We start from the raw sequence: 13459 nt of genomic DNA, 5'->3' as shown, positions 1-13459 counted from the left end.
GGAACTTTATGCTAAGGACTCAAACGTTGTTTGCAAATATTGGGTGAATAAAGGTGATAGTACCCAAGCAAGATTAAATTCACCGGCAAGAAACCTATGCTATTAAAATTTAAAATGAGAGCATAATCAAATCCAATTGTCATTAGCCTATTCTGTGCTAAACCTTCACACTAGTAAAGTCACGTTAAAAATTGTATAAAATCAAAAACCATCCTTCAAGTATACATGGTTTACATTCAATGATAGAGAAATAATTGGGAATTTTCAGAGGATAAAAAATACTAAATAATAAAAATTATCTTACTGTGATTGGACTTAAGTAATTTTAAGTAGGCTAATCCAAATAAAATGTAAATAGGATGATAACTTAAATGTTTCTATATGAAGAAAAATCTTATTACTTCAAGAATGTGTCTGATAGTATAATGTAGAATCATGTTTTCACAATTATTTCGATTTATTTTTTGTTTCCAACGATTATCTATCTTATATATTATTAAAACGCTATACAAAACTTTGTGAACAATAAGGCTTTTTAGTTTTAAGATTTAATCCCACATATTATATACCAAAATGTTCGTCTAGGTGTGAGGATTTGCAAACTGACCTTACATTTTTGAAAAGGTCTGTTGGGCTCTGCCCCAGTGGCTTTTAAAGTTCCCATGTTATCCTTATGAAAAACATATTTGTTTACATTATGACCAGCTGGTTAATTTAATTGCTATTAATATGTTAGTTGCAATTTAAGGAAACGTGTGCTACAAACATTTACCGGTAGACTTGGTTAAAATGAAATGTTTACTATTTGAATTTGGGTTGGCGTAAATATTACAATGGAAAAAAGCAAGAAAGCCTGGACAATTTGATATAATAAAAAGAAAACTAAATTAATACTGTGAAGCATTTCTTGAGCAATCATTGAAAGAGCCGATTTACAAACTATGGAAACATAAGTCCACCACCAAGTAGAAGTACTAATCCATGGTAGGCTATCTCAAAGGAGTTTTTTTCATTTTTTGAAATTTTGATTTTTAATGTCGATTTTCCCATAAAAACCCATAAAATAACGGAAAAATCATATTTTCTCACCTTGGTATCGTTCTAGCAGTGGCTTTGCCTCTTCAGAGAGTCCTGCGATGTAATGGGTTCGACAGCCTCTAGGTATCATTTTCTCGAGACCTGCTGGACAAGCTTAGCGAAGGAGTCATACATATCAGGTTGTGGAGGGATATTGGTGATTTCTCTGTCAATGATCTCCCTAAAACCCGTCCAGTTGGCCTTTTTGAAATTAAACCTGCGCCTAAGAAGAACAACTTCAGGTTTAACAACAGCACTAACGGTGTACTCTAGCTACCACGGGTACAAAGTATTAAGCCTCAACTGATTCACTAAGTGTAGGAACTTTATGCTAAGGACTCAAACGTTGTTTGCAAATATTGGGTGAATAAAGGTGATAGTACCCAAGCAAGATTAAATTCACCGGCAAGAAACCTATGCTATTAAAATTTAAAAGGAGAGCATAATCAAATCCAATTAATTGTCATTAGCCTATTCTGTGCTAAACCTTCACACTAGTAAAGTCACATTAAAAATTTGTATAAAATCAAAAACCATCCTTCAAGTATACATGGTTTACATTCAGTGATAGAGAAATAATTGGGAATTTTCAGAGGATAAAAAATACTAAATAATAAAAATTATCTTACTGTGATTGGACTTAAGTAATTTTAAGTAGGCTAATTCCAAATAAATTGTAAATAGGATGATAACTTAAATGTTTCTATTAGAAGAAAAATCTTATTACTTCAAGAATGTGTCTGATAGTACAATGTAGAATCATGTTTTCTCAATTATTTCGATTTATTTTTTGTTTCCAACGATTATCTATCTTCTATATTATTAAAACGCTATACAAAACTTTGTGAACAATAAGGCTTTTTAGTTTTAAGATTTAATCCCACATATTATATACCAAAATGTTTGTCTAGGTGTGAGGATTTGCAAACTGACCTTACATTTTTGAAAAAGTTTGATGGGCTCTGCCTCAGTGGCTTTTAAAGTTCCCATGTTATTCTTATGAAAAACATATTTGTTTACATTATGACCTGCTGGTTAATTTAATTGCTATTAATATTTTAGTTGCAATTTAAGGAAACGTGTGCTACAAACATATACCGGCACTGACTCGGTTAAAATGAAATGTTTACTATTTGAATTTGGGTTGGCGTAGATATTACAATGGAAAAAAACAAGCAAGCCTGGACAATTTGATATAGTAATAAAAAGAAAACTAAATTAACACTGTGAAGCATTTCTTGAGCAATCATTGAAAGAGCCGATTTACAAACTATGGAAACATAGGAAAGTCAGAACACCACCAAGTAGGAGAAATAGAAATGGTTTTTTTTTATAATTTATAATTGTTATTACAGTAGACTCCCTCTTATCCGGACTCCTCGTGACCGAGGCCAGGGTTTTCGGGTTGAACCGACGTCCCCAAAAACTTGTTAAAACGGACTGTTTAAAAGCATGCTATATACAGTATTTGACTCAAATTTTAGGATGAGCATTATATTTAGACACGATATCAACTAGTCTCAAATCTTTCCTACGAGAACAGTCGTTTCAGTAACGTCCACTTCCTGCCGATCTAGTCCGATTAAACCGATGTGTTGATAAAATTTGTCCTGTTAAAGAGATGTCATTTCCGCCTAGTGTAGTCCAGTTAAACCGATATCCAGTTAAAAGGTGTTCGAATATGAGGGAGTCTACTGTATGGACAACCTAATGCGGCTATGAGTGGGAAACATTTGTAGAAAGCACTAAAAAACAGAATCAGCTTTTGAAAAATAAATGATAAAGATATTGACAAGAAATGTTGATTAAAACTAGGTAACTGTTATGTACATCGTGAGTATTTCCATAATCTTTGAGTGGACTCTTTCATCGGAAATTATGACTGTTATTCGTTTTAAGATAACGCCTGCAATACTTCGCAATAGCTTGAAATTGAGCAACAGGTACACTAGTTGATGTTATTCTAGTTCCAAAACATGAATGGATGGAGAATTTCAATTTAAATACCCTCTATTAAGTATATTAGCAATACAATATTTGGTTTAAGAAAAAAGACCAAGAAAATTTAAAAGTTATATTTCCAAAGGATTACTTAGCAGTTATCGGTTTCTTTGCCGCCCTTTGTTTCTTTTGCAGTTTCTTCTCCGTGGCTGACTTCTTCAACCCCTTCATCTTCCTGGTCTGAAGCTTGTCGATGTTCTGTCGGGTCATGTGAATTCTTCCCAGCTTTGTGCCAAAAGCATCATGAGCTATGTTCTTCACCTTCTTGGCCTAAGAAAAAACATTCCAGCATTTAGGGCTTAGCAAAACAGAGATATTACAGCTGGTCTCCAACATTTCCAGACATAAATTATTTAAACTAAAGTATTTTATCCAACCTGCCATGTTAAGCTTCCCTATCCCAAGCGTGAGGTAAAAACGCTCTTACTACACTTGTAACATAAATAACTATTCTTATCTGATAAATCTAACAAGGCTCCATTTGATAAGTTATTTTAAGTATTCATTTGATACCCCTGTCTAAACAGTAGGCCTACTGAAATTGTACTACTGAACTCAGTTGTAAATTTAGTTAGTACTAATTTATTAATAACAGTCTATCAAGTATTGCTCGTCAATGGCAAAGAGGAAGGTATTAAATTTGAGAACAAGTATAATAAAGAGGAACTTCAATTATTTGGGTTCTTTTTTTAAAGATAACTTTGCAAATAGTTGAAACAATATGTTTAGTGGCGAATAGTATTAAAGTAATGTCATTTTTATTCTCTTAGTCTTGGGCCTGAAGATAATCGGTGTGGTTTGGTCAAAATAGATAGTTAATGTAATGCCTTTTGAATATAAATCTGTTTACGCCACACTACACTGTTTTGATGAACTTCCCACGCAAGGATTTAGTCCAGAAAACAGCTGTTTGCCGTTAGCTTAATCAAATGGGGTTTCATTACGTACTACTGTACTGTAATGAGTTTTACCGGACACCGACCAGCTGATTATACTGTATTTGGCAATGAGTGAGAGTGGTTAGTTTATAAACAAAAACATAACCTCTCTTAGAGATTATGACTAGTGATTGTTAGTCCTTTAGTCGGTGGTAATATACAAGGATTTGTACGAATTTAGTAGTATTGTACGTCACTCATCCAAAATGTGTTTACCGGACTCGTATTGTAATCCCGTATTTGACTTTGTCTCGCACGGGAACAACCACACTCATTTGGTAAACACTTATTTTCAGGACTAGTAACGTAATATACTATTGTTTATGCCTTACATACGGTATTGGTATTTTTACAAGTAGGCCTATATGATGATAAATTATAAAACTTTTCCTCATTAGGGAGTGAAAACACATTTGGACAGACAATGAACTAGGCAGTATTGAAAGTAAAATTTGTTAGTTTTGATCAATGAACAAAATATTTAGCCTACTACATCAAAAGAGCTTTGAATCAACTTATACGTCCTATTAAGTTTTACCAATTTCTCCAGGAAAAAATTAAACCACAGAATCAAGAGTGGATATATTACACACTTTTTAAGTATGGTATGCAACGATAATACTTTACAAATACTCAGTTACCTTGAGACAAATATAATCCAGTACATATTTATACTGAATCCACTATCAAGGTAACATACCTTCAAGGCCTTTGGTCTCTTACAAGCCAGTTTATAAAGGTCGTCTGAAGCGAGTTTGGTCCTTCTTAGTTTGAAGTCAATAGCTGGACCGACCTCCTCTAGTTCAACTCTGGGGGTTTTACTGCCCGACTTCTTCAGGACAACCCTGAAAAAAAAATTGTAGTAACGTTTTAATCCCCTTTCAGCCAAACTCAGTTGTTTAAGCTCCTTTGGTATGACCTAACAACTAAGAAGACCAGAACAATAACTTTGCATTTTAATAACAGTAGAGTTTTTAATTCAAATCGATCATTGCATTTTGAACCTCTAGGCCTTGACTTTTTAATTCTGAAGTAGACATTCCATCAATATGGACCAGCTGTCGCCAATTTTTTTGTAAAACAAACGTAGTTCTGTGAGTTAGTCACAGATTGCGCTAGTGCCTAAATACTATTTTCATCCTTATTCTTAGTTACTGATATACGTAATTGACGGGGCATAACAGATGCTACAGCTTACAATAAGTAGTCCATATCAGTTTAACTTGGTTAGGCCCACGTATTTCTCAAAAAGCAGTAGGTAATTTATATCAAGTACGTCCATTTTTTATAAAAAACTGGGACAAATTTAACACCGCGATTGAATGTCTACTATAATATGGATTAGATTTTAGTAATTTTAAGAAGAAATTGCACAAGTTTTTGGTTAATAGACCATTTAATAAGGTAAATGATTTTTTTAGTTGATATGACAACGATTTTAATAACATTTAATATTAGTCCAGTGCAATTAGACAAAAAATGACCTTGACCCGGACAAAATTGATAACAGGCTGAAAATTGGTGGAAACGTTCAGAACAATGTCCTGAGTGGCCCACACAAAGTCCCAAGAAATCCCAGTTGGGGAACGGCCGCCATCTTGAAAAACTGCCGCCATCTTGGAAATTTAGATTTTTTGCTGTATTTTTTGAAGTAATAGTCCGAAAGGCATTATTTATGTCTCAAATTAAACATTTTGAACTCATGTATGAGTGTAGTATATAATTAAAGAGTTTAATACGTTCTAAGCATAAATAATATTATTTATATTAACCTAAAAATATATCCATAAAAATTATATAAATTTACAAAATATTTACAAAATGAAGCTTTTTTCTTTTGTTCTTAATGAACTTGTTAAAGCCATTAACCCTTTTGGCATTTCATGCAATTCACTCTGTTTAGTCTTTGGAATTGGTTAAATAAGGGGTGAATAAAAAGTCAAGTACCCCCCCCTCTAATATTTTTCTAAGTAAGTATACAGAAATATCCTTTTGGTGGTGTTGCAATCTTAGTAGGAAATTTCATTTGATGATTTTGAAATTTTTGAGTGTCCCCCAAAAAGAGGGAATTTTAAGGGCAACTCAAAAATTTTAAAGTAAATCCTATTCAAGTGACACCTCATCTTGAAGTGTTTACAAAAACTTAAAGAATGGTGAAAACCAGAGTTCCCTATATTTTCTCTATCCAAAATGGTAGCCCGTCAAAAGTTTAATGACGATAGTGTTACATTAATTTTCCTGTGTAGTAAAAAGTAATTCCCCCCCCCTTTAATTTGTTCCTAAGTAAATATTATAGAGTAATACTTTTAATGGTGATGCAACCTTAGCAGGAACTTTCATTTTATGATTTTAAAATCTTTTAGTATTCTCCTCTGTCCAAAATGGTAGCCAATATTACAATTACGAACCAATATTACCATTGATTTTCCATAACGTTTGACGGGCTACCATTTTTGATAAAGATGAAATAGCAAACTCTGGTTTTCACCATTCATAAAGTTATTGTAAACTCATTAAAATGAGATGTCACTTGAAGGGGGTGGGGTGTACGTTTAAAATTTTTGAGTTGCCCCCAAAATCCCCCCTTTTTGGGGAACATTTAAAAATTTCAAAATCAAAAAATGAAACTCCCTGCTAAGATTGGACGACCACCAAAAAGGATATCTCTGTATATTCACTTAGAAAGTATTAGAGAAGGGAGGTATTGACTTTTTATTCACCTAAATGCTGTAATTTGTTATTTATTTATTTATTCCAACGGCAAGATCACCAATTTACAATGTAGATCCAAGAAGCCTAATTGGTAACAACATGCATTTTAACAGAAAACTTAACTAACTTAAATCTATGGCAGGAGCAGAGCAACATCGGTAACAGGAAATTATAATCTTGACTAGGAAAGCATCAATTTAACAATGAAGTACAAAATAAATTATGAAAAAGCAAATAATAATTTCGTTTTTCCGATCTTAAAAATAGAATCATCTAGATATAGTTGCTATAATTGATTACCATTATATTTTAATATTGCATATAAACTTATAATGTAACTACTCGCGGTTAAATGTTATTGTCGGCGATGTAATCTTCGTTGTAACTATCGCGGTTGGCACATCCGTGTCCAGTGCAGTATCCATGCATCGTGGTGCATTTAAGACCATAAGGGTAGCTGTACTGTATCCATGAATCCATTCCAACCTGGACTTGGTTTGTCACTCAGTTGGTAGTTAATGAGCCATAGGGTGTCAGCAAGACAAGCATCTACAACCATTTTTGGTTCGGAAAGGGCTGTACTGACATCTACCAATACTACTAAAGATGTCCCAGGCTTAGGCGGACGTTGATAAGGTGTCACTGACTGAAAGCCATGAGATGAAGGACACTTTTTAGTTTGGGATTGTAGATCGTGGTACAGGAGCACTTGCATTGACACATTTTGGCTGGTGTTATGCACTCAATGTCACCCATGGCGTGAAGAGTACCATGTCCGTCAAGTGTTTTAAACGTTGTAATCCGCGTTGTCGAAAACATAATGAACGTTCATCTATTGAAGGTGAGACATTATCAGCTATCGAAGTCTCATAATTGACCTTCTTGTATGTCGAGCAAACTCCGAGCTACGATATAATGTCTAACAGCAACTACGAGCCATACCGTCTGTGAAGGCCGAGCAGCAGGGGCGATATGAAAGATCGTGGTCGAGCTGCAGCAATAATTGCATGAGCTGTATTAGTTGTCTCCTCTTTAAAGCTTTATCATAGTTAAATGGTTATTATATTTATATTTAACCAATTTCAAAGACTAAGCATTGTGGGGTGCAAGAAATTTCAATAGAAATTTCAAGAAATTTCTCTTTTTTTGTAATGGCTTAAACAAGTCCATTACAAAAAAGAGAAAAAGCTTATTTTGTATATATTTTGTAAATTTATGTCAATTACTTTAGATGAGGACGCCACTATGTGCGTATTTTAACAAAATATGAGTGAAGGATGAGTGTAGGATGAGTGGCGCGATCTTGTAGTCTTGTTAGTGACTAAGGCCGACATGTTCCTTAGACACAAATGTTAATTAATAGCCCATACAGCTAATGGCAACTAAGGGACCTACAGTTTATAGTGGAATCCGAACCACATTTTTTCCTTGTAATTAACGAATTGGTATAATTATCAGGATAGTACTGCGGATAGTCATAGTACTCACTTGTGCGGACGTTAATCCACACCAGGGAGCATCGCATCCACCTTGCATGCCTATAAATATCCACAATTCGTATAAAAGGGGGGACATAACCGTATCTATATCGTTATTATAGATATTTTTAGCTTAATATAATTAAAATTTATGCTTAGAACATAATAAACTCTTTAATTATATATTATTCTCATACATGAGCCCAAAACGTTTAATTTGAGACATGAATAAGGTCTTTCGGACAATTACTTCAAAAGATACAGCAAGAAATCTAAATTTCCAAGATGGCGGCAGTTTTTTCAAAATGGCGGCCGTTCCCCAACTGGGATTTCTTGGGACTTTGTGTGGGCCACTCAGGACATTGTTTTGAACATTTCCACCAATTTTCAGCCTGTTATCAATTTTGTCCGGGTCATAACCTAATTGCACTGGACTATATACCTTTAAATCCCTAGTTTCATTTTTCTTTTCATGTAAACATGTTGAATTTTGAATTTTATTAGTAGCCTACTCTGTGAATTCTGATACCGTAGTATGTCTAGTCAGTGCATGGTCGCCTTGTAGGCTATTATATCAGTTAAATTTATTCATAGTCAAATAGAATTATAGCCCCTTGGTTCACTATTAGTTTGTTATCTCTTTTTTAATTAATTTTGCTTAACGTTGCTTAAGAAAGACTGGAATCTTCAACAAATACTTATGTATGCTCTAAATTTGACCTGTCAATACATATACAAATGTTAAAAGACCAATAAAATCTTATGTCTTACGTTTTACTCAAATAGTCAAAGCTTTAGGTCTTTTAAGCCAAGACCAAATAATAATCTTCACACCATATTGTTCTCATACATTATGAAGACTAATAAACAACGATAAAAAAAAACTGACAATCTGAATAGCAAAGAAATAAAACATGAGTTTTTTTATTTTAATGATGATCACTTTGTCTGTTGAATGGATAAGTGGTCTAAGAAATCATCTCCTCAGCCAGGAAACACCAGTTGAGATTGAGGGGTTGACCCTGAATCACTAAGGTCTGACATGCAACTTCCGAGGAGTTTACTGGTCTTTGGCTGAGCATCTTTGGTCACCCATCTAAAATTACCAGTGGACAGCTTGGGTGGAAGTGTGGCTGGCAGCCTCTTTCGCCTGTGTGTGGAACATGTTATCCCGCAAAGCAAGAGGTGAACCAGTGTCCAGTACAGCACAAGAGTTGACCCATTGATAAAATATAGTAGCAGGTACAAAGATCCAGATTCACGACATCGCTGCCATGGACCCAAAATCTGTGACCCTACCAACTCACTGACTCACCAATTGCACCCATTTATGGAATTTTGCCAATTTCCCTTGCTTACTGAAACCTTATATACCCGGGCAGCGAAAATATGTTTTAGGCTAATAAGGCCTACAAATATGGATTTTAGTGTTTAAAAGTTCAGAAAAAACATTGATAAAATAAAAATCTCCTAAATAAATATATTATAAAGCTTATAAAGGGTGAAGTAAACCTAAATAATGTAAAAATAAACAAATAGGTAACTAAAACTGCAGTATATTAAACTAATGAGTGATACAAACCTATAACTCCTCATGTATATTTTGTCCCCATCTGCTGTAAACATAATCACATGTTCGAGTCCTTGGAGTCTTACAGCCTTAACAGTCTCTCTTTGCAGAAAGTCCACCAGAAGATTCTGAAACCGCTTGAGGTCAGGGTTTTGATCAAACTGGGGTCCAGCAAACAACAGGCACGGTTTGATCCCGACGGCGACTTTCTCCGATGTGAACTCCGAGAAACCCTTGTAACTCTCAATGCCAAGTTCGACCATGTCGAGAAGTTGGTCATCGTACATTCTACCTGCAAAATGTATAAAACTAAACCACCATATTCTTACAAAGATTTTTTTCCATAGAACTACTAGGGCGTAAAGTGACTCTTATCAACTGCCTTGATCAGAAAATTAGCGAGGGTTGTTTGGATATTATCTGACTTTTTTCTAAGTACCAACTTTTCTGCGCTATCACAACTAACATAAAGAATTCAAACCAATATTTTCCTTACCTATTATTACATTGTGGGGTCGTTTCTTACTGTGTGAAGCGAATGCAAATAATGAAGCATTATATTTTCGGGCAAAACCTTCAACTGGTACAATGTTTTCAAAAGGTAAGATGTCATTCTTTTTATTCAAGTTGACAGCGTCTGGCTTTTTCAATAAGTACTGAAACACAGAAAACATAGATTAGAATACATTAATTGATCCTCCGCTCAATGAGACGAAAATGTATAAACTTATATTGCCATGAAAATAATTTAAAACTAAATGACAAATAGAGCCCCCACTCACCAGAATATTCAATTGGCCTAAGGTAAAATTATTTGATCCAGGCCTATTTTCCTTCATCATGGTTCAGTTTATAAAATAAGTTAGTGTGCTTGAAATTCAAATTGCAAAAACTGCTTTGAATCTTGAATCTTTGTGATTATTAATTCAGTGTAGGTCTCACTAAGCCTATCTGGAGCTGGAAACAAAACTAAAACTACCTACCAAAGAGATATTATAACTTACAAAATAATTGAAATAACCACACAAACTTACTAAATCCAACAAACAGTTCCGTGTAATATCACTTGTGTTTTTCCCTTTGATGAACAAGCACTGTTTGGTATTTTCAATCAATTTCGGCTCTTTATCAATAAGTGCTTTTTTTCCTTTGTGAGTGATAGGTCTCCTGAAAAAATTGAACAAATCATAAGTAGAAACACCTAAGTTAGGATAAAATTCTTCCTTGGATGATAAATTGTTAAACAATAAATATTAGGCCTACTCAATTTATGGTAGGAACCATAGGTAATGGACTCAAGTTAATGCAGCTCTAATAAAATAGCTTTGAGAATATATTTTATGATACTTGATACTTACTTACTTGATACTTGTGTGCTGCGTCGTTGACCGACAATGTCGGATAGACTGCGTTATTATATAATAATAATATTGTATGTATAATTGTATGAGTCAAGGCATAGGCCTACCAACAAGTAGGCAGGCTTAGCGTCAAAATATGCACCACGCACAATAAGCATTTTATCCCTCAACCTCAACCCGTTTTTATTCCTCTCATGATCTAATGATCCTGGGTAGGCCTATGTACTGTATTCACATACCTTAATACTTTAATATTAATATATACCTCCTCTAATAAGGCCCCTGCAACACTGAAGTGGCTTACCAAGACAGCTGTCACTAAGTAATTCGGAGTGTCTGCGCAACGCTAATGTTTAACACGTTTGCTACCAATCGTCAACTATAGTTATATCGCAGGGGAGACACTCCGAATTACTTAAAGTGACAGCTGTCTTGGTAAGCCAGGATTGCAGTGTTGCCACTTTGGTTTGCTACCAATCGCCAACTATAGTTGACACCAGACCTGAGAGAGAGTTAAGTCACTGCCCTAACCTGCCAGATTCCCTTTCGGACCAAACTTAGACACCAAACATATCCACAGACCAATCTGTTCTATTACTTTTTCTGATCAATCAGGGACTAAATAATATTTATTTACATTAAGTTCAATTTCAATAAAAAATGCAATCATGTATCAGTCAAATTATATCAAAACACTGCAAATTCGACTTAAACAATACTTTTAACCAATCACAAGTCGTTATTAGATAAAAATTATCGTTTTAATAATAGGTTGGTTTATCCGGCTAGGGGCTCGGTCCCATGTAGGCCGGATATGAGGGGTTTTACTGTATCGAGGTCTTTATCTAGTAGTTAGTATGTCGATCTATATCTATAATGTAAAACAAATAACATGTTACAGTATTATGAACACACACCAACTCTCTTGAAGAGGACTGTGTCAACTAACGCATTAAGACCTGTAGAAATTTATGTGTAAAAATATGCGGCCGCACTTTACTTTAGGTCCTACACTCATTCGAATGAAAATATCGATTAATCGATTGTTTAATTCGATATAGGCCTACCGTTTGGTTAGTTAGGTAAGGTAAACTTAACCTAACTAACCAAACGATATATCGAATGAAACAATCGAACAATCGATATTTTTATTCGAATGCGGGTAGGACCTAAAGTAAAGTGCAGCCAAAAATGCTGCCAGTTAACTTAAACTTATACAGAAAAATGACAACACTATAGCAAGAATATCCAAACAGGGTGGATTTGTCAAAAGTGAAACATTTGCCTCAAGCCTTCTTATAGAATTAAATAAAAATTTACAACATAATCTACTTACACGATCCTTTGCATGACGGCAGGCATGGTATCCTCTAAAAATGTCAATTAATATTAATTAATGGTGTTTGCAGTGTGCAGACAACTTAAGTTAATAGGAGATTCGATGTTTTATTGAAATAAATAAAGTGTTCAGGTTTAAGTTCAACCCCAAGAACAAGAACAAACATAACCTACGAATGACAAAAGTAATGACAACATGTGAAGCGATCAGTGTTGCCAATCCAATTTCGAAAATCAATTTCTGTTCTTTTTCCTTACCTCACTCGCTCACTCAGCCATAGATTAAGTACACTCCCAAGAAGTTATACGGGTTCATGATGTTTAAGTAGGTCATGAACTAAAACCATGACAAAAATTCGGTGACCTTTGGTCAGTTCATCACCCAACCCAAACCACAATCCAATCAAAATTAATCAAATATAAGTTTTTTCCTTCAAAAAGCTAAATCCAAGTTTATAAGCCATTTAAACCCATTTTCATTTTCACATAATAATAAAGTACTATGAAGATGAAGTGAATACTCAAATAACAAATTATAATTGGCCTTTTTGAACATTAAAATTTAGTTATAATATATATATATATGTATATATTAAATTCATTAATAATTTTGCCAATATCTCCAATAAGTTAACGATATATAAACGTTAAGTTACCTCGTTTTGTCTGTACTCGTTGTACTCTGTAGTTTGTTGTTATTGTTTGTTTACATCTGTAAGTTTTCATAACCTCAAATTTGCTTCATCACTCTACTTCAATCTTCAATCAGTCTTAGTGATGGGCGATACGGACGCGTATCGCGATACAGCGATACGATACGTATCGGGAAAAAATATCGTATCGCCGTATCGAATCGGGCGTATGTATCGCGATACGCGAATCGTATCGTCAAAAATATCGAAAAACAATACGTATCATATCGTTTCCCCCCTCCCCTACCTAACCTAGAAACGGCAAATTTATATAAGTACCTGGGGACCAAGC

General features: G+C 34.4%; 1 protein-coding gene across 1 annotated transcript; it reads right to left on the bottom strand.

Moving 5' to 3' along the window:
• Positions 1-3137: 3137 nt before the first annotated feature.
• LOC128992518 (ribosome production factor 2 homolog) lies at positions 3138-12655 on the bottom strand. Its single transcript, XM_054416131.1, has 6 exons — positions 12474-12655; positions 10811-10943; positions 10273-10432; positions 9789-10068; positions 4717-4861; positions 3138-3348 (listed from the first exon to the last, which is right to left on the bottom strand). Exons 1-6 carry the CDS (start codon positions 12497-12499, stop codon positions 3166-3168), a joined length of 927 nt encoding a protein of 308 aa, XP_054272106.1. The 5' UTR covers positions 12500-12655; the 3' UTR covers positions 3138-3165.
• Between the last annotated feature and the right edge of the window lie 804 nt (positions 12656-13459).

Source organism: Macrosteles quadrilineatus, unplaced genomic scaffold (genome assembly GCF_028750875.1).
Source record: "Macrosteles quadrilineatus isolate MER2022 unplaced genomic scaffold, UCM_ALF_1.0 Scaffold_4__1_contigs__length_99947679, whole genome shotgun sequence".
Taxonomy (NCBI): domain Eukaryota; kingdom Metazoa; phylum Arthropoda; class Insecta; order Hemiptera; family Cicadellidae; genus Macrosteles; species Macrosteles quadrilineatus.
This window is presented reverse-complemented; position numbering and strand designations above follow the sequence as displayed.

Coding starts and splice junctions, on each gene's coding strand:
- LOC128992518 (XM_054416131.1), bottom strand. CDS start 12,499: ATGCCTGCCGTCATGCAAAGGATCGT. Junction 10,944..12,473: donor GCCGTCATGCAAAGGATCGT/GTAAGTAGATTA, acceptor CAATTTTTTCAG/GAGACCTATCACTCACAAAG. Junction 3,349..4,716: donor AGAGACCAAAGGCCTTGAAG/GTATGTTACCTT, acceptor GTTTTTTCTTAG/GCCAAGAAGGTGAAGAACAT.